The following is a 19,087-nucleotide window of genomic DNA, read 5'->3' as shown; positions in this document are numbered from 1 at the left end:
TTTTAGTGAGGATGGTGTTGTTCCTTTCTAGGGATATGTTGTAGAAATGATCTGAGAGGGAGTCACAGGGGGTTTGGTGTGAATGGGAGAGGAGGCGGTGCATGCTGGGGAATAGAATTCAGAGATAGGTTTGTGGAGTTACCTCGAGGGGTTAGGAGCGTTGGCGATTTTATTCCAGTAATACTTTGTTTTGGCAGTGCGTATTTTTGTCAGGTAGGGGAGAGGGCTAGTCTACTAGAGAAGGATCTGAGTGGGGTGAGGGGGCCGAGTGCTTCAGAGAGGCAGGGATCAAAGTGGGGGAAGGAGATCTGACCTCAATAGAGGGGTATGGAGGCCAGGGAGGCCAATAGGAAGTCTGCCAGGTCAGGAGTTTCTTTGACTTTCTTCCACATGCGAGAGTGGGTAAGTGTCCCCGGGACTGCCAGGGGGGAGGGAGGATCAGTTGTGGAAAGATTGAAGAAGATGGCTGCATGATCAGTACAGACGAGTCAGTGGGGTGGCAGTGTGGTGGTGAGGTCTGGTGAGCTAAAGATTGCATCTAGTTTGGTGACCTGCAGAGTGTGAAGGGCCTGAGACAAGTTGTGTTTGATGTACAGTTTCCAGGTTGTCCAGGAGGGTTTGTGCCATAGGGTTATGTGGATGTCAAACCAGATATTGAAGTCCCCTAGTAATGTGAGGAGGGGATGGGACATGATGATGGTTGCTGAGGATTCACTAAGGGATTCTGTAAAACATCTATAGTATCTCGGGGGTCTATATATGAGCAGGAAGCTGTTAGTGTGCGAGGGGTGAGCTGAAGTTTTACCAGGAGCTATTTTCAGTCTGAGGTGTAGGTTTGTTCCTCCGAGTGTGAGTGCGATGGAAAGGAACGGTTTGTGGACAATACGATTGTAGCCTCGTGGGTAGGCTTCATGTGCAAATGACCAGAAGTCTTGGCAGAATCAGGTTTTGCTGATGAAGAGGATATCAAGTCCTTCTGATGAGATAAGGTCGTAAATGTTGTGATGATTTTTAGAGACAGATCTGGCATTGATTAGAATGTACTCTAGACCACTGATTAGTTGTTAGTTTGAGTTGGGGTGTGTACTTTCTGGGAGGGAGCAGGGCGGGGGCAAAGGAGGAGGAAATTCATGATGGAGTGGGATGGGAAGATAAAGATGTGGGAGGGTGAGGGTGATGCAGTTGTAGCTTCAATGGAGCTGGGGGGTCCGCTGGATGGCTTGTGCTTGTTGTGCGGTACTATTGGAAGGTGAGATTTGGTGCCAGACACGAGATGTGTTTGAAGGTGAAGTGTTTCTTGGGGGTTTCCGGGGGCTTTCAGTGACTGGAGAGGCAACCGTGGCATTATGCCTTGTTGTTGTGTATGTGTGGAGGGGGCTTGGATGGCGAGAGACCTCTGTGTAGAGGTAGGTGTAGTGGTTATCAGGAATGAGAGTATGTGAGGGGGGTTGTGGAGGCCCTTGTGTGAAGGTGAGGTAGCATAGTGGAGGTGGATTCTGTGGTTCAAAGGGGGTGAAGAACATCTGAAAGTGTCCAAATAGCTTTTCCAGTCTTTTTCCCAGTCGGGAGGGGGAGGTCTGGGGACCGTCTTCTAGCGGAGTTTGGTGATGGTCTTGTGGAGGTGCTTGGGGAGTGGGGCCTGGTGTGTGTGCCTGGAAGACTATTTAGCAAGTTGAGTAATTATACTGGGTTTGGTGGTGTGGGAGAGGTGGCAAGGGTGTAGGTAAGTGTGGTTGTCTTGGGTCTGTGTGTGAAGCAGGGGGAGGTGTACTCAACAGATATGGCAAGTGTGACATAGTGTCTGTTCTTTGGGTGTTTAGGGGGAGCTGGGGGTGTGTGAGTAAGAGTTGGTAGGATTGCTGAACTGGGGAGGCAGCAAAGATTGCCTGAAGAGTGTTTCAAGATGGAAAGCATGGATTAGAGTAGTGTGATTGCAGTGTTGGAGGGCGCATGGGGGAGGGGATGGTGAGATCCGAAGAGGGAAATGTCTAGAGGAGGGGAAGAGTGCTCTGAAGGCAACCTGGGTGCAGGAGAGTGGGTAATCAGATGAGTGTTCCATGAGGGGTGGTCTCTAGTAGATGGGGTAAGACGAGTCCTCATATTGGTGCTAGGTTGGGAGGGAGGAGGTGGCATGCAAGGGTAAGGTTTGACTAGGAGTGTGGGGGTGTTTCTGGGGTGCCAGTTGGGACCTCTGATTTTGGAGCTGATAGACATAGCGGGAGCAGGCACAAAGATGCGGTGGCGAGAATAATCAGAATGCTCCCACATGGAAGAACCTTAGACGAGAACAAAGCAGGCACAGCAAACCAAACAGTGGCAAGACTCAAGGTCACTAACCCGAGGTTATTAGGGGAATTTTCCAAATGTCCTACTGTAGTAAGACTTTGGTAAGCTATCCCAGTGGTTTGTAGATCTAACTCAGGACCACGGTAAAGTGGCAGAGCAGTCAGGCTTATCTAAAGAGTAAATTGTGAGCTGTAGAAAAGTACAATAAACCTTAGCTGGACATGCACATCAAAGAAACTCTTACACTCATAATTTATATATTATTATTATATATATTATTATAATAGATCGCTATTCGTGTCGGAGGCGGCCTCTCTCTCGGCGTGCGCATCAGAGTGCGAGCGTGAGGTGCGGCTTGACACGCCCGTAGAGGTCCTTTCCTCTAGTTCCGGCGGAGCGAGGAGGCAGCCGAGCCGGGTGGTTGAGGAACGAAGAGTGAGGAGCGGAGTTCGGCCGGGTGGCCGATACGGCTCGGCTGAGGGCTGAGGGTCTTAGGTGGCTCCACTGAGGTGCTGCCCTGGTCGCCCGGCGAGTGCTGCGGTGGTGTGGAGCTGCAGCGGCGGAGCGGGGCTGTGGAGCTGCGGGGACGCAGTCGAGTGGTGGGTGAGTTCCCTGGACGTGCTGGGGAGCAGTGTGGGGGCCGGCCCCACCGGGTTGTGGACTGGACGGGGGCTTGGAGTGTTTGCGGGCCCAGATCGACTTTAGTGGCGGGACCCCGCGGCCGTATTTTGGCTGGTCTGGCTGAGGACCACCCCGGTCGACACTGCAGCTTGCTGCCCCCCACGACTTTCTCGGCGCCGGTTGTCTGGCGCAGTTGCCTGGAGCCTGGTTGGCTGGGTGGTTGCGGGTGACCTTGAGCGGCTGCCCACTGGCGGGGTCTGGTTGTGCTGGGCCTGTCTGCACATAACCTTGGAGACGAATAGGGAGTAGGCAGAATCACTGAACTTAGCCCATTGAGCCCATGAGGCTAATTAGCCCAGTATAGCAATAATCAGTGTAACACACTAACAGTGCTAAGTTAGGTGGATCTACTAGAATAGCTAGCCCTCTGCTATCAATCCAAGCGGACAATACCTGGAGACTGCGGGCTGATGCCTTTGATCCAGAACTAGTACAATAACAGTCTGCTAGTGGGAATATAAAGTGGGCGTTACCCTGCAAACTGTGAGTTGTCGTAGCGTGTGGTCCTGGTACTCATAGACAGTCCACTCGAGACGTCACTAATGCAATCAGACAAGAATTTTAATTATCCTGTGTACAACCTAAGGAAGACCAAGTCAAGAACAGTTGCTTGGGGTCCTGCCAACAAGAAGGCTGAGATGGACAACCTGATGCCTAAAATAAAAGCAAAAAAAAGCTCTCCGATCAAACAAGGTGTGATTACCTCCTTCTTCCCCCCTCGTGAAATAAATTCAACTACAATTGAAGAAGTTGCATTCGACCAACGGGACAATCCTATATCGAGTATATCTAATTTTGAAGACATTGATAATAACTCACTATTAGACCTATGCTTAAATATCCAGAAAAACATGACACCACAACCTGAAGTAAGATTCAATAATAGCAGCTGTCTATCGACAGGTAAACCTATGGACATAATTTCAGGGTCTTCCATGGTCAGAGATCGACCAGAGAGACTCTCCGCATCTCCTAATTTGGCGTTAGCCTCAATGGAAGATGACCCTGATGAAGTAATAGACCGCATTGATAATTCTAGTACAGGGCTAGCCGAAATAGCGGAGATTCAAGCATCGGTAGCCTCGCTGCAGTTCGCACTTAAGATCTTGCTGAAAATGTCGGGGCGGATCCTAGCCAATATGGACATCCTCATCAGGGGAAATAAGGAGAGAACGATTTCGGTTGAAGATGTGGAGGCTAACCTATCTGAGGCAATCCATGCTACTAGTGAGATGGATAAGCAACAAAATTTGGAGACCAACGAGGAGTCAGACAGACCTGATCCATTTTTTTCCAAAAAACAGAAGCGTTTAGCAAGAAAAATAAACAAGGGCAAAAAAATTAGTGTTACACAACCAACATCGACAGAGACGAAAGAGAGGGGAATGACTACTAAGAAGAGTAGGAAAAGAGCCGCAAGAGCCAAGAAAAGAAAGGCAACTCGCGATGGATACTTGACCAGCTGGCTTCTCCCCGAACAGGGACCGACAGTGGACCATGAAGAAAGTGCAGAGATCGTGGAAGGGACGGAGGCGAGCCATGGCAGTGCAGTAGATACAGCCATGGTAATCAGTCAACCGACGGTACAGGAAGATCTACCCCTTGAAGTAACAGGCACTTTGGTCAACAAGAACGAGAAGAAAGGCAGTCGAATTTGCCTTATTAAAAATCTATATCAGAGCAAGGTTAATAAATGGCTATCGCGATCAGAGTTTTTGACAAGATTATATTCTGTCCCTCAACTGCGGGTATTCATTTCAGATGACTTCCAATTCATTGAACCACTGAAAGGTCCTAATCCCAATGTCTCAGCCATCCATTGTAAATTTGCAGCCACGGCAGATTTATTAAGAAAGTATAAAGAGGAATTAAAATCAGTAGACGTGGATGTTGATTTAAATGAAATTGACCCCAGCTGCCGGGAGGAAGAGGTTGCCGTTGCTGTGGATACAGTACCCTGCCCCAAAATACAGTTGGATAAGAAAATAGAAGCGTCTGATGTCCAACAGGTCTTGAAATGGCTGGCTGACGCCCTTCCTGAGATCTTAAAACAATCATGAGATCTACGGTTGTATCTTGGAACTGTCGGGGTTTTATGCATTTACTTATACCAGAGGGCTCTGTGAAACTGTTTGATAAATCTAGCTGTTTCTGCCTGCAAGAGACTTGGACATTGGACTCTTTGGTATTAGATGGGTAGACGCTGTTTCATGCTGCTGCTCAAAGAGACGACAAAGGCCGGCCTTTTGGAGGTCTGCTGATAGGAGTGGCCAATACCTTGGGCTCCAGGCAGATTGGTTCTAACTGCGGAAACAACTTACTCGCAGTTGAAGTGATACTTGAGGGCATAGATTCTATGTTTTCTTTTTTGTTGGTAAATCTTTACAATCCGCCTGGAGCTATACTAAGCGAACACCTACAAGACTCATTACAGGATGTGTTGGCAAATTGGTCACCTATAGCTACTAATTTGGGAGTAATGGTTGTGGGCGATTTCAATTGCCATATGAGAGGACGGGTGTGCAAAATCCTAAATTGAAAGAGAAGAGCATTATGCTGCATAACAAAATAGATATTGAGGGCAGTACCTGGGAATCCCTGTTTGAATTATGGGACATGATAATGCTTAATGGCAGAACAGCTAGTGATCACCCTGGACAATATAATTGGTCCAACGGTGCTGCTAACAGCACATTGGACTATATATATATATATGTCCAGGGCTTCAAGAGCTGATTGACGATCTGATAGTTATGCCCAACGTGTGGAGCGATCATGCCGTATTAAAATGTACAATGAGTATTCCTCGAAAGCAGCCCTCAATTAGCAATACGGGTATTGTAAAAGTCAATAAGACAGGAACCAGGATTTCCTGGTCAGATAAGAATATAGCACTTGCGGCAGAAACTTTGGGAATAGTAGTGCTTAAAGAGCTACATAATGTCAATGATATGTCCATCAATTCCATAGCAGACTGGATTAGTGCTTTTTCAGGCAAACATGCTGCGGCCCCTATGGGGTGTATGATAAGTAGTGTGGGGAATAAACTACCATTCGACAAAACAATCAGAGACATGAAGCGTAATCTTAGAGCCGAGCTTCGCAGAGTTAAGAAATTAATGGCCCCAGGGGAAGTCTACTATCGGACAATTAGAGTGATTAAAAATAGATATAGATCGGCCATTAAGGAGAAAAAAAGGGCGGACAAGGTTCTCACTTGGCAAAAATTAGTGAAGACTGTATGCGAAAAGAAGACCCATAATATCTGGTCTCTCTTAAGCGAGGCTCAGGGTACACAGAGGGGGACATTGGTCAATCCTATTGAAGCGAGAGTGTGGGTCACATATCTAGAAAACAGAAACATGGTGGGTGAGGAAACAACAATATTGGGTAGGCCGCCTTGCGAGGCCCCATTTTCTGTAACGTATGAGCTCATCTTGAATAAAATCAAAGAGTTAAAATCATCAAGAGCACCGGGACCCAACGGTTTGGCTAATGTTGTCATGAAAGCATACCCAGAGTTCTGGGCAAGTCTGCTAAACATCCTGTTTCAGAAAATACTAAAGACAGGTAAAATTCCCTGCTCATGGCAGACGGCAATATTAATTCCAGTTTTTAAAAAGGGCGATAGACTCGACCCAGGCAACTATAGGTTGCTTTCCATGCTTGATGCCACTGGAAAGATATTTGCCTCACTTTTGCTTAGGGAGTTACAATCCTGGGCAGAGGGCAGAGGAGTACTGTCCAGATTCCAAAGTGGGTGTAGACAAGGTTACTCCACTGCCCACAACATCATGATTATGGACATTTTGCGAACCAGAGCCTTACAAACTGGATCGGTCCCGCTTTACGCAATATATATACACTTCACAGCGGCGTTTGACTCCATACCCCGTAGTCGGTTATGGAACAAACTGTATACAATGGGTTGTCCTGATGGCCTAATATACTATTTAAAACTCCTGCATTCAAATAATTCAGTTAAACTGAAATTAGATCAAGATGGCCATACAACTCAAAATGTTATACAAAACAGGGGTGTCAAGCAAGGATGCGTAACGGCTCCTTTAATTTACAACCTATATACCTACGACATCCCTGAAGCATTAAATAAGGTGAGAAACTGCCCGCCGAAAATTGGGAAAGCTAGCTGCCCAGTACTAGCATACGCAGATGACTTGGTGATATTTGATCACACCATCAGTGGGATGCGAAGATCTGCGGTTGCACTATGGGAATACGCTGAAGAGAATGGCTTAAGCATTAATCTAGGAAAAACAAAGATTATGAGATGCACAAGAAAAAAGGTCTCCCGCGTGCAACTCACAGTAGGGGCAGTGAATATTTCATATGTCCCTCGATACTGTTATTTAGGCATTGACTTTGAAAATACTGGGGATTATTTGGCATGCAAACAAACACGCTGTATTAAAGCTGCACAGTTGACTGCCTTATTTCATAGATTTACGATCAGCCATAGCGGCTTTACTTTATGGGGTATAAGGCAACTCTATATACAGGTGTTCGCTCCGGCGATAATATATGGCCTGGAAGCACTATAAGAGTCTGATCTTAGATGGCTTCAGATATTAGAGGGTAAATTCTGGCGACGTGTGCTTGGTCTACCTCCCTCTATTCCGATGGCCATCCTCAGATTAGAATTGGGTTTAACCTCCCTAAAGGCATTGGTGTTAAAGAAGCGAGCCGCGTTATATCTCAGAATGGCTCGAGACACAAGTAACGACATATTACTAGCGGTACACCAGGAAATAATAAAGGAAGGATCAACCTCTTCAATTGTTGATCAGATGAACAATTTGTTCTCCGAAATAGGCTGGCAATCCAGAGATGGTAAATACTCAGATAAAGTAAACAGAGCATTGAGTAAACGTATTGATCTTTGGGATTGGCTGGAGAATTTTGGACATCTTAAGAGTTTGAGCAGCTACCAGTTTGTGCAATATAGACTATTTGAATTTAGGAAACCCCAGAGATACTTGAATATCTGTCCATCTATTAGGCTTAGACGGTTTATATTACTGCTTCGCCTAGAACAACTACCTACCCTTAGCAATACGGGGAGAAAAGACAGCATGGCTGCCGAGGAACGCATCTGCCGATTATGTAAAGTGCATAAGCATTTGGAGACTGCAAATCATTTGCTGACCGAGTGCTCGGAGATGGCTTGCACTTTTACCCCCCTTCTTGGCAGTTATGTGCATGAAACTACATATATTGGGGAAGCTCTGTTTTGGCATTATTGCCTCAACTCCAACAGTCTACGTCTCTTAATAGCTCTGTATACTGTTTGGTTGCAAATTGAAACAAGATTGGGTATAACTCTGTAGAGGAATAAGGTTTTATGAAATAATTCTCATACAGATGGTATGAAATTTATATATATCTGTGAATAATGTGAATTATTTGTTTTTTAACACAGTATTTTGTATTGCAATTCATGTATATTTAAAAATTGTATTTGAAGTATGTTAGATTTTTTTATCATGTTAGTTGTGTTAAATTTGTGTAAAGTTTATAGTTTAAACTATAGCACAATAAATATTAAATTAAATAATTTATATAAAATTATATATTTATTATATATATACCAGAATCACTTTAAATACTGGAGACGTTTACACTAGAAGACTTTGGAATAGTTGAGAATGCACTTCAAAGGTCACTTTCACTTTTGTGTTTGTTCGCGGTTACATTTGTAGCAACGTTTAGAAAGGCAAAAGACAATGTTATCGTATTATCGGTTACTATGTGCACCTGCGGTTTTTAACATTTATACAGTAATACATGTACTCTGCAAACACACATAGTAAAGTCACTTAAAGGGAGGAAAATTGTTAGTTAGTGTAACATTAGCCTGGTTCAAGGTCCTAGAGAGGGTTTCTTCGCACAGCAAGTCTAAAGTCCAAATACACAACCCTAGCTGAAGGCAGTTCGGAGAGGGCTCCAAGTCTTGGCAAGCGGCAGAATACGAAGAGTTCCTGTGGATTTCTTCCAGTCCCTAGTGTTATAGAAGCAGCAAGTTAACAACTAACCAGGGAGACCTGTTAAGGACTCTATGAAGGGACACAAGCCGATGCTTGAGTCAGAGGTAAGAGCGGGTGACCCTGGACACCTCTAGGTGCCCTCCAACGCTGTGGAGTGACTTCTTGGAATTAGGTAAGCAATAGCTTTTTCCCCACCATACCTTAGGTTAGAAGAAAATGTTTGTGCTGGATACTCTGCGATGTTCTTTTAGCCCGACCTCCGGCTTCCTTGATCTGATGACTGAAGGCAGGACAATGGATGTGATCGTTCAGCAGCAGTCTCGAGGGAGGACCTGTAGCATGACTTTCAGCAACGTCTTGGTTCAGTCTGTGGTTTTGGCAACTTTTCTGCAGCATTAACAAATGACACGGATCGCCCGGTCAATCTTCTTCGCTTCCTGCAGTTCCACACTCTGGTGAGGGGGTCTGGGTGAGTTGGATCGGATCGCTGGAGGGTTGTTATGGGTTCAGCAAAGATTTGGACGGATTATGCCTTTCCACAACGATGCAAATGAAACTGCAGCAGGTCTCCTGGTGTTAGGGTTCAACAGCTCTGGAAAATCCTAGGACCTCGGGCGAGGGCTCAATTCAAATTTCATCTAAAGACTCCGACCAGGCAAAGGGAAGGATATGTCCTCTTGGGACCTCCTCTGTCGCACAGATAACGGGGTCAGGACAGCAGTGGTCGCCTCACGGTGTTGCAAAGGGTTTGAAGGCATCTCTGGACATCATCTTCTTCGGTTACTTCAGCTTCCAGTGATCGACTTGCTTTTCACTCAAGAAGTCTCACCTTTTATACAGTTCCAGCACACACTCCTCTGCAATCTCTCTCAGCAGAAGGGTCGTTTGGCTGACCAATCAGGACAGCCAGACCCCCAGTGGGAGCTGGTCCTCTTCTGAGGCCTCTTCTGAGGCACTCTGGCACTCTGGCAGACAAAGGACAGGGGTGGTGGAAAACTCCTCTCCCACTTCCTATCTGCCCAGATACACTGGAGTATAGGCGGGGATACCCAAGGTTTCCCGCCAACAGCAAAACACACACACTGACCTTCCCCTCATGGAATGGTAGAAGAAGGAATAATAAAGAACAATCACGCTAGTAACAGCGAAAAAAGAAGGGAGGCCCCATGTTGGTACTTGGGTGCCCCTATTGTGCACGACCGAGGCTATGGTCCTAGCCTGCGGTATAAAAACTACACAATAGGTGGTAGAAAACGTCCACTGCCACCAGCCATAACTAGGAGATTGTGTATGTGACTAAAAAGGCACAGGAGCAGAGAGAAAGGGGATACTAGGTATCCCTTTGGTACTCCACTGAAGGTGGTGTTTTGCAAACCCTCAGACTATAGAGTTTTGGGAGAGATACTAAGTATATCTCTCTATCCTTAAGAACGGTAGTTACTTGAGGATATACAAAAATAAGTCTTAAATGGGAAACCTAAGGGTCCCCAGCAACATTGCCCATAAGGTGTTGTGTGCTGCAGTAGTAAAAACACAGATGCGTTTAATAGCCATGGAGCAGAGAGACTCCATAGTACAGGTAGAATACAAAGAATTGAGTTCCAAAAGACATAGCTGATAATAATGAATGATTAGAAAAAAGTTCCACTCATTCAGGATTAAAAGACAAAGGTGCAGAAGTCCAGCAAAAAGTGCTGGGCGTCTCTCTAGGAGAGGGGATGAAGCATACATATGATAAATCTCCCTAGTAGAGGCCTGTGCCATTCTGTAACCAGAAAAGGCAAGTGGAAGTCCACCCCTGTCATGCTTTAGCCATGGGACATGCAAGTGTGACTAAGCACAACAGGGGCGAAGCTCAGCATTGCAGATCACACCTGGAGAACTCTAGGGGAAGGACGGGCGTGAAAGCTGTGTAGTAGCAAGAAGCTAAGCAGTAAGTCCCATTCCTCAATGGTGTGGGAGATCAAGAGCAGGTGTGGCACCGTCAAGCAGTAGCAGGATTCAGATGAGGCGCCAAACCTGGGCCGTAAGGGAAGAAAATGCAAGTGTGGCAGCTCAAAACAGTAGTGATATTTACAGCAGGAGCCCTCACCCTGAATCCTATCTGAGGCAAAGCAGAACTGAAGCTGGAATTCGGGTGAAAAGCCTACACCTTCGACCCTAAGGGCGAAATAGCAGGAAGGATCAATTGGTTAACCACCCCAGGATCCAATGGCAAGAAAAGAGCGGGAGTGGCGTCGTCAGGCTGTAGCGCTATTCAATCAGGAGCCTTCAACCTGGATCCTTATGGGAAAATGGAGGTGTGGCAATCCAAACAATAGCAGAATTCACATGGGAGACCCACACCCTGGACTCTAAGGGAAGAAAGGCAAGCATGGTAATGCAGAACAGTAGCAGAATTCAAGTACTGTAGGAAGAAATGCAATGTGGTGGAACATGACATCAAGATTTACTAATGTAAACACTACTGTAATGGCAAAGTCTCCTACCTGGGTGTTGCTGCAGGTGGCCACAGCAGTACCTGGCAGGGCTGGGGCGACTGGGCAAATAGGCAAAGAAGGATGAAGATGAAAGGTGCTCAAAGAAGGTGTCCTTTGCTGGAGTACTTAGCCAGTCCCAAGGCAAGGCTGCCCTGTGGGAACTGTTTAAGTGTATGAGAGCCCTGGTCAGCTGACTCGCTACATTCACCAATCGCACAGGGCAAAGTGGTGGGCAGAGGGTGGGATCGAGGGCCTAGGGGAGGGAAGGTGATGGAAGGCACAGTAGAGAACCTGGAAGAGTTTGTCGGCTTCAAGATGCATGGAAAGAGGGAGTGGGTCCCTGAACCCATTGCTGCTTCTTCTCCGGCAGATGCTTCCTTGTGGGAGCAGATGCAGAGCCTTTCATTCACTCACTTTTCCATTGGAAAAGGAGCATCCCGCAGTACACTCACATTTACTCCTTTTCTATCACAGTTTATGTGAAATCCATCATCTGCTCCTTAAACCACCTAAACCATTCAATAAAGAAAAATGTCTTACTCTTCGGAAAGCAGGTCTTGCAAGAGCTTATTGCGGTCACGGAAGCAGCCCAGGGAATGCATGGATTCCAGCACGTCGGGATCAATGTCCTCTAAGGATGGGAGGGAGCGAATTTGTACCTTCCGCGGCGTGGGCTGCTCTGGCTCTGGCTCATTCTTGCCACCTCTGCAGGGAAGAGAATAGGCTTACATTATCCAAAGGCATCTTAGACATACATAAAACAAGGCAGAATGCCTCCAACAGGAGTTATAGGCAGAAAGGCCTACTCTGTGTGCTCCTCTGGTGAGCTGCCAAAAAAGGGAGAGTATTCAAAAGAAAGACTATTTCAAGATGAGTTGTCCTTTCCATGCCATCTGCACACATTTCTCCTTTACCTTTAATGAAAATCACCTTCTCAGAGCCTTACATTTCACTGTGGTGATCTACCGTTCACTAGCATAGATACAAGAAGGGAGTGGCTTTGTTGTATAGCACTCAAGGCCAGAAGAGCTCAACAGAGTAGTTCACGTTTCCATAAGAAAAACAGCTTGGAGAGGAGTTAAGAACCTGAAAACCACAAAACCTTTTCCTATTGGCTTGGCAGGTTTACCTATTGGAGTAAAGTTCGAATAGGACTATTTGTAGACTATTATTGTTTTTTATTAGCACATTCTACACCTCAATATATAATCTATGTATTCTGCATACAAAAATACATAGATTATATGTTGAGGTATACATGTCATATGGAGATACATATTGTATAGACTGAACCATATAGTCTGTAAATTGAGATGCATGCATTGTATAATGAGATGTACAAACAGTATATTGAAATATATATACACTTTGCACTGACACATATTGAGAGGTATACGCTATATCTACAAATATGTACAAACATATGCTGTACACTGAAATCGATACATATGATGTGGTGTCAATACTGCATAGTGAAATGGATACATTATATATTGTAATATACACACATTATGGTGAGATGCATTCATGATATCCTTAAATGCATATACTGCACGTAGAAATGTACAATTTACATATTGAAATGCATACAGATTAGGTTGATATACATACATTGTATACCAAGCTATGCATATATAATGGACATGGCACGTTCTAATAAATCACATAAGCAACAGGCTGAAATGCATGCATGATATGATACCATTTTTATGCAACACACTGACCCACACACTTTGGTATATTAAAATGCATCAACTTCAAGGAAATAAATGCTCACTGTGAACTGAAAATACTTTGACTGTGGTCAAAGAAATAAATTGGACTGAAATCGTGTATGCTGTACACTAGTGAAATGCCTAAAACTACTTCTCTGGTTAGTTTTCCTTTGCAGAGGGTTTTGGAAAATCGACAATGCGGCCTCAAGGAGCTGTTAACATTACTCATTATGCTGTAATAAATTCAACTTAAGGCTGGATCTCTGTTGCAAGACTATAATGGGCTATTTGAATGAGCACTATTCGTTAATGTGAAAGTAAGGTGGTGACAAGGAGCAAACACCACGAAGGGAACTGTATGAAAGACACGTGTGGGCAGAGTCAAGAGACTGCGAAGAAGAAACAGAAGTACAGATGGACTAATGACACAAGTGCAGAAAGGAGACATATGGCGGCAAAGTAGTCCATTGAGAATCAGTGAGCCTTACAAAGTGCCATGGGTTATCGGTTGCGTGACCTGTGATGGGTGGTCTGTGTGGTCCGACAACTGCGCGTAGAACAAGTAAACTCTACTTGGAGTGAGCCAAGGAAAATAAAGAGATTTACGTTATTTTGCCTCATCAATCTGAAAGAGAAGGAAAGCCAAGTGAATGGGTGGAACGCCTGAAAGATTACCATTCCTACAGAAAGCTGACAAAGGTGAATTAACTGTGAAACTGTGTTGCACTTGGTGAAGGAAACCATGAGGGCAATTTTGAACTGTGTTAAACTTGGTGAAGAAAAAAACCCAAGGTTGTTTGGATTGAAGGTTGAACTTGGAGAAGGGAACCCCAATGTTATTTGGTGCTTTGTTAAACTTTGGAAAGGAAAACCCAAGGTTCTTTGGAACTGTGTTGAACTTGGGGAAGCATGGCAGGGAGTGTGCATGATTGAAATAAAACACTCCCATACATGCTTGCATGTCAGGGCGGGATTAATTTCAATTGGGAACACTGCTTACCATGCCTGTAATCAATGCTCCAAGTTAAAACGAAACCCTTGTGACGCCAATGTCAGGGAGAGTTTCATTTAATATGTGAGCATCACTTGCCATGCAAGCATGGCAAGCAGCACTCACAAAGTAAACGTTGCCTGGCTTGTCAGCATGCCAGGCAGCATTTAGTCACTTTGTACTGTGGAGTACAAACGTGAAGGGCAAAAGGCGACATACTCCCTTGTACAGTGTAAACGCAATGGCTGCTCAGCGTCAAATAACGTTCTGGAGCAAAATGAGCCTCCTTAATATTTACAGTCACAGACAGCTGTGCTGACAAACACACATTTATTTTGCTCCCAAATGTCACAACAATGATACCCAGGGAGACACAAATCAGATCAGTAGAGCCAAAGGTCAACCTTAAACGCACCGACAGGCAAGAAATGTCTTTCCAAGAGTCTGCTCTGTATTGAAGCCCTATAGCTGCTTTCCTGAATACCCTTTGCAAAGTGAACCTAACAAGAGAAGAACAAGTGACATCTTCCAGTGGAGAGCAATGTAGGTCATGTGACATGTTCAGTAGTGCATGTATAAGAAACAGTGTTAATTAATTAGCAGTTTCACCATGAAATATGCTCATTTCTCTATGAAAAATATACAGCGATACAGAGATTCTCAATATTTGATATCTTTGATATCTATTTAAACATACAATTTCAGTGTATAGCATGCCCATTGTATATGCAGTGCATGTGTTTTTCCACATTGCATATAAGAATGTTTAGTTTACATTACGTTTTTGTTCCATGTCATAGATGCATATTTGCATGTTCGAATATACTACGGTATGCCTCTCAAAATATAGTATAAAAAATGTCTCATCGTATCATGCATGCATTTTAGAATGTGTCTGTGAATCTCACTATATATTATAAATAGCTTGGTATATAATGCATGTATTTCAACTTATAATGCACACATCTTCAGCTGTTCAGTATACGCATATCATATTATGAATATATCTCCCCATACAGAGTGAATATTTCAATACATATTGTATGCTTCTCAATATAGCGTATATTCATCACAGTTTGCAAGATCTCAGTACACAGCAGATATATTTCACTATATAATGCATGCATCTCAATATGCAGTACATACATCTCAGTACACAATGTACGACTCATTTTAGAGTGTATAGATTTCAGAATAGACTCTATGCCTATTGTTATATGAAGTGCAACATCTCAATAACATATGCCATGCAATGGGAATATACACAGTTAAGAAAATTGAACTATGTTCCTAACCCTACACCCTTCCAGGCAGAGAAATGTTAATCTTATATACATTTCCCTGACAGGCAATTTCATTGACGAACATTACAAACTATTAATATTATATCACAGTAACCTCTGTTTTCTTTAGCTCACCAACTTCCCTAAATAAATAAAATGCCCACTTCACTCAGTCAACAACCTGTATGAGCATCTGATTGAAATTCAATAGTGCAAATCTGGTCTGACTCACAGAACAACCTAATCCGATCACAAGCAACATTCTGATCATTGTGTCGTACGGCGTGAAGGCACAAATTCACCTGAATCCAATCCACACGCACACTGCACACTCAGTGAAGGCATGGGCAAATTCTAGTGATGTTATTGGCTGAGCATCTTCCATCTCAAAATCTTTATGCCAACAAATGAAAAACAGTACATGTCTAATGCCAAACAGGAGTTGAAGAAAGGGGGATTAGGTACTACTGTACTTACATATACCATATGTGTTTCTGAATATTTTCTAGCTGCAGGAGAAAAGAAAACAGGTAATTAGCCATGATTGGGAAATGGAATTAAGATACGACCTAGAGACCTCAACTCTGAACAGGGTATTGGGCCTCATTACGACCCAGGCGTTAAGGGTTAACGCCGTCGTTAACCCTTAACGCCTATTCTGATTTTAACTCTTAGCAGCCGTTAAAATCCATGGCGCTAACCTGCCATGATGCTAATTATGCCCCTATGGGGCAAAAATGGGAATGGGGAAGGGGAAAATGGGAAATGGGGATTTACCGCCCCACTCACCTTGGAATGGGGCGGTAAATCCGCCATCCACCATGGTGTAAACGTAGTTTACACCGTGGTGGTAAAGTTGGCGCAATTAGCGCCTGGGTCGTAATGACCCCCATTGAGTCTGCTCAGTCGGCTGAAGACTGGTTTGGGTTTCTCATGCACATAACATTGATTTGTTTTTTTGACAAAATTCACGCTTTCAAATTTAGAACATACCCTTACACATACTGTGCAGGCTCTGCTGAGAGACTGTGATGCCCCTGACACCGTGAAGCCACCATTAATGTCATTACCACAAAAGTAACCTAAACCTACACATCTTCACCCATGGAGAACTACATGAATCACAGATCTAATACTGTCCCCAAAACACATAGCACCTCATCCAATCTAGACAAAAAGATGTTGTTGTTCAGCATTTTGAAAACAGCATAAAGACCAAGTTATATCAACATTACTGTGGGGCCGCCATTAGGCATATAAAAAGTGGTGGCACATCCAGTAACCCTGTCTGAGATTCTCCGATAGTCGTAAGCCTGCACTGCTAGTAACCAAGTGCACTACGATCTTCCAAAAAGTTTTAAAACCCCAGCAGCATTTTTTCTTCGATTTTCAACAAGTGGGGATTTTTTTTTTTAACCGTAGCAATGGATTTTAAGAGCACTTGCTTTCCTAAAGTTGCCATGGGAAGTAGGAGTGCATGACCCCTTTAGCAACTGTTTTAGGAAACGTACTGTAAAAAATCCCATCCTAATGGTTATGACCAATGGCAGTAATTGCTCCCATACATATCCAATAGATCACCAGAATTCTTGCGGTCCACCTGGTGTAGGACTACACAAGACTTCTCTCTTGGTATTAGGTAACACACCTTTGTATTATAGGCCTGTACTGCACAAGTTGGTAGTGTGACTAAGCAGCCAGGCTTATCTTAAGAAGAGTAATGTGAGCTGTATTGCTGTACAATGAAATCAGTAAATACAGGCATCCAAGTACACACTTACACACTTAAAGTTATATTATAATTATGTATTTATATATACAAAGATATTTAAAGCATTCTTTAAAAAACAGCAAATAATAGTAACATTAATCCAGAAGTTAGGATTCAATTTCTAACAGAAGCAATAAGGCAGGTGAGTAACTTGTCATATGTTATGCAATTTTCAGCAGATAGAGTGATGTCATTTGAGGTCAGTAATAACAATTATTTGTGATCAGCATTGCAATATTGAGTTATAGGAGGGAAAGTCATAGTTCGATCAGAACATACTTTGCACTTTGAAAAACAGTTAGATTCTCCCAGGGGGATGGATGTAGGGAGTCTTTTATTCCAGCAATAACAGTGTTCAACAATTAAAACCTGTTAGGGAACACGCACTGCCAAAACCAATAGGTTCAGAAGGGGGCATTTAGGGAGCCAGTAAAGCCAAAGTCAATGGCCTAGTTCAAAGTTCTGATGCTCTCTTCATAGAAAATGTTTTAGCAAAGTCAGTAGTTCAAATAGAAAATCACAGTAACTCAAGAGGAGTCATCTTGAAGAAGCACAAGCTGCAAGGACAGTGCAAGTGAGTTGAGGTCAACTCTAAAAAGGGTAAAATAGCACTCCCCAACGTAGGAAGCACCACAAATGGCAACCCCACAGTACCTATGAACTGAAGAATGTGTTCCAGCTGGATGCCTTTCTGTTGCAGTGTAGCAGACCCTTGTTCCTGGTGTTCCTGGTCGCAGCTCTCTCTCTCTCTCTCTCTTAGAGAGAGAGAGAGAGAGAGAGAGAGAGAGAGAGAGAGAGAGAGAGAGAGAGAGAGAGAGAGAGAGAGAGAGAGAGAGAGAGAGAGAGAGAGAGAGAGAGAGAGAGAGACTCAGCAGCAATGGATTCCCCTTGATTCAGCATCTCTCTGTGGTTTTGGCACCTTTTTCTCAGCACCAAAGATGAACGAAAAGCTCTGTTTAGAAGTTACTTGATCCCTTGGTTCTGGACTCTGGTGAGGGAACTCTGTATGAAGATTTCCTGCTTATGTAGGTTCCTCTGGATGCCCACAAAATGTTGCCCACATTTGCCCTTACGAAGACAATGCACTCGATGATGGTCAGGGGTCCCTGGGAATTGGGATTCTGCAGCCTTGGAAAGTCACAGCAAGTAGGGGGTTGCGCCAAAATGAAGCATGTCTTAAGGCTAGTTGGTCCCACCAGGCCAAGGGAGGAAGTAATTCTGTATGGGTCTTCACAGTCAAAACAAAAACTGGGTCAGCACCGCTGTAGGGTTTCACCAGGCACTTTGCAGTCCGGGAGGGTGCTGCTGGTGTCTATTCATGTTGTTTTCATTGGATGTTGTCCTCCAGTGATCGACCCTGCCTCTAGTCCAAAAAAGCTCACCTTTTAAAGAAGTTTCCATTTATTTGCAGCCCTAGGCTGTCAATCACCTAGCAGGGTGGCTGTCCTCCAGGACAACCAGCCAATCAGAGCTGGGTTCAATCAGGCACACCTAGAGAGAAAGTCAGGGAAGTTTCAGGACCCTCTCTCACTTCCTGCCCTTCCAGACACACTTGAGCCTGGGTGGGCTTCAGGGCTCAAGCCTGCCAAAGGCAAAATTCATAAAGGACTCAAACCCAATTCAAACAATAGAGTAAAAGCCCAGAATAAACGAACTGACACGAAATGGGGAAAAAAGAAGAGGGGGCCATTTGGGGAAAATGGTCAACCTTGGGTGCTGTACTGCAGCTGAGGATTCAGTCTGCAGATACATGGCACAAGATTGTGAAAAAGAAACCACTGCCACTAGCCATTCAGGTGAGTTAGTGTAACAGAATGTTACATGAGGAATGGGATAAAAGAGTTACTATGTAACCACCTTGCATTTCACATCGAA

At 44.3% G+C, this 19,087-nt stretch overlaps 1 protein-coding gene across 11 annotated transcripts in view; it reads right to left on the bottom strand.

Moving 5' to 3' along the window:
• Positions 1 to 19,087, bottom strand: part of BRSK2 (BR serine/threonine kinase 2) — a 1,020,916-nt gene that overhangs the window by 179,921 nt on the left and 821,908 nt on the right. For all 11 annotated transcript variants that reach the window (XM_069623972.1, XM_069623974.1, XM_069623973.1 and 8 more), the window contains 2 exons: positions 15,919 to 15,950; positions 11,993 to 12,157 (listed from right to left, as the gene is read on the bottom strand). In XM_069623972.1, coding sequence (XP_069480073.1) covers positions 11,993 to 12,157; positions 15,919 to 15,950 — 197 coding nt within the window. The remainder of the gene's footprint in view (positions 1 to 11,992; positions 12,158 to 15,918; positions 15,951 to 19,087) is intronic.

This window comes from Ambystoma mexicanum, chromosome 11, assembly GCF_040938575.1.
Source record: "Ambystoma mexicanum isolate Mex_15411 chromosome 11, UKY_AmexF1_1, whole genome shotgun sequence".
Classification (NCBI taxonomy): domain Eukaryota; kingdom Metazoa; phylum Chordata; class Amphibia; order Caudata; family Ambystomatidae; genus Ambystoma; species Ambystoma mexicanum.
Note: the sequence above shows the minus strand (reverse complement) of the source record. Positions and strands in the feature narration are given on the sequence as shown.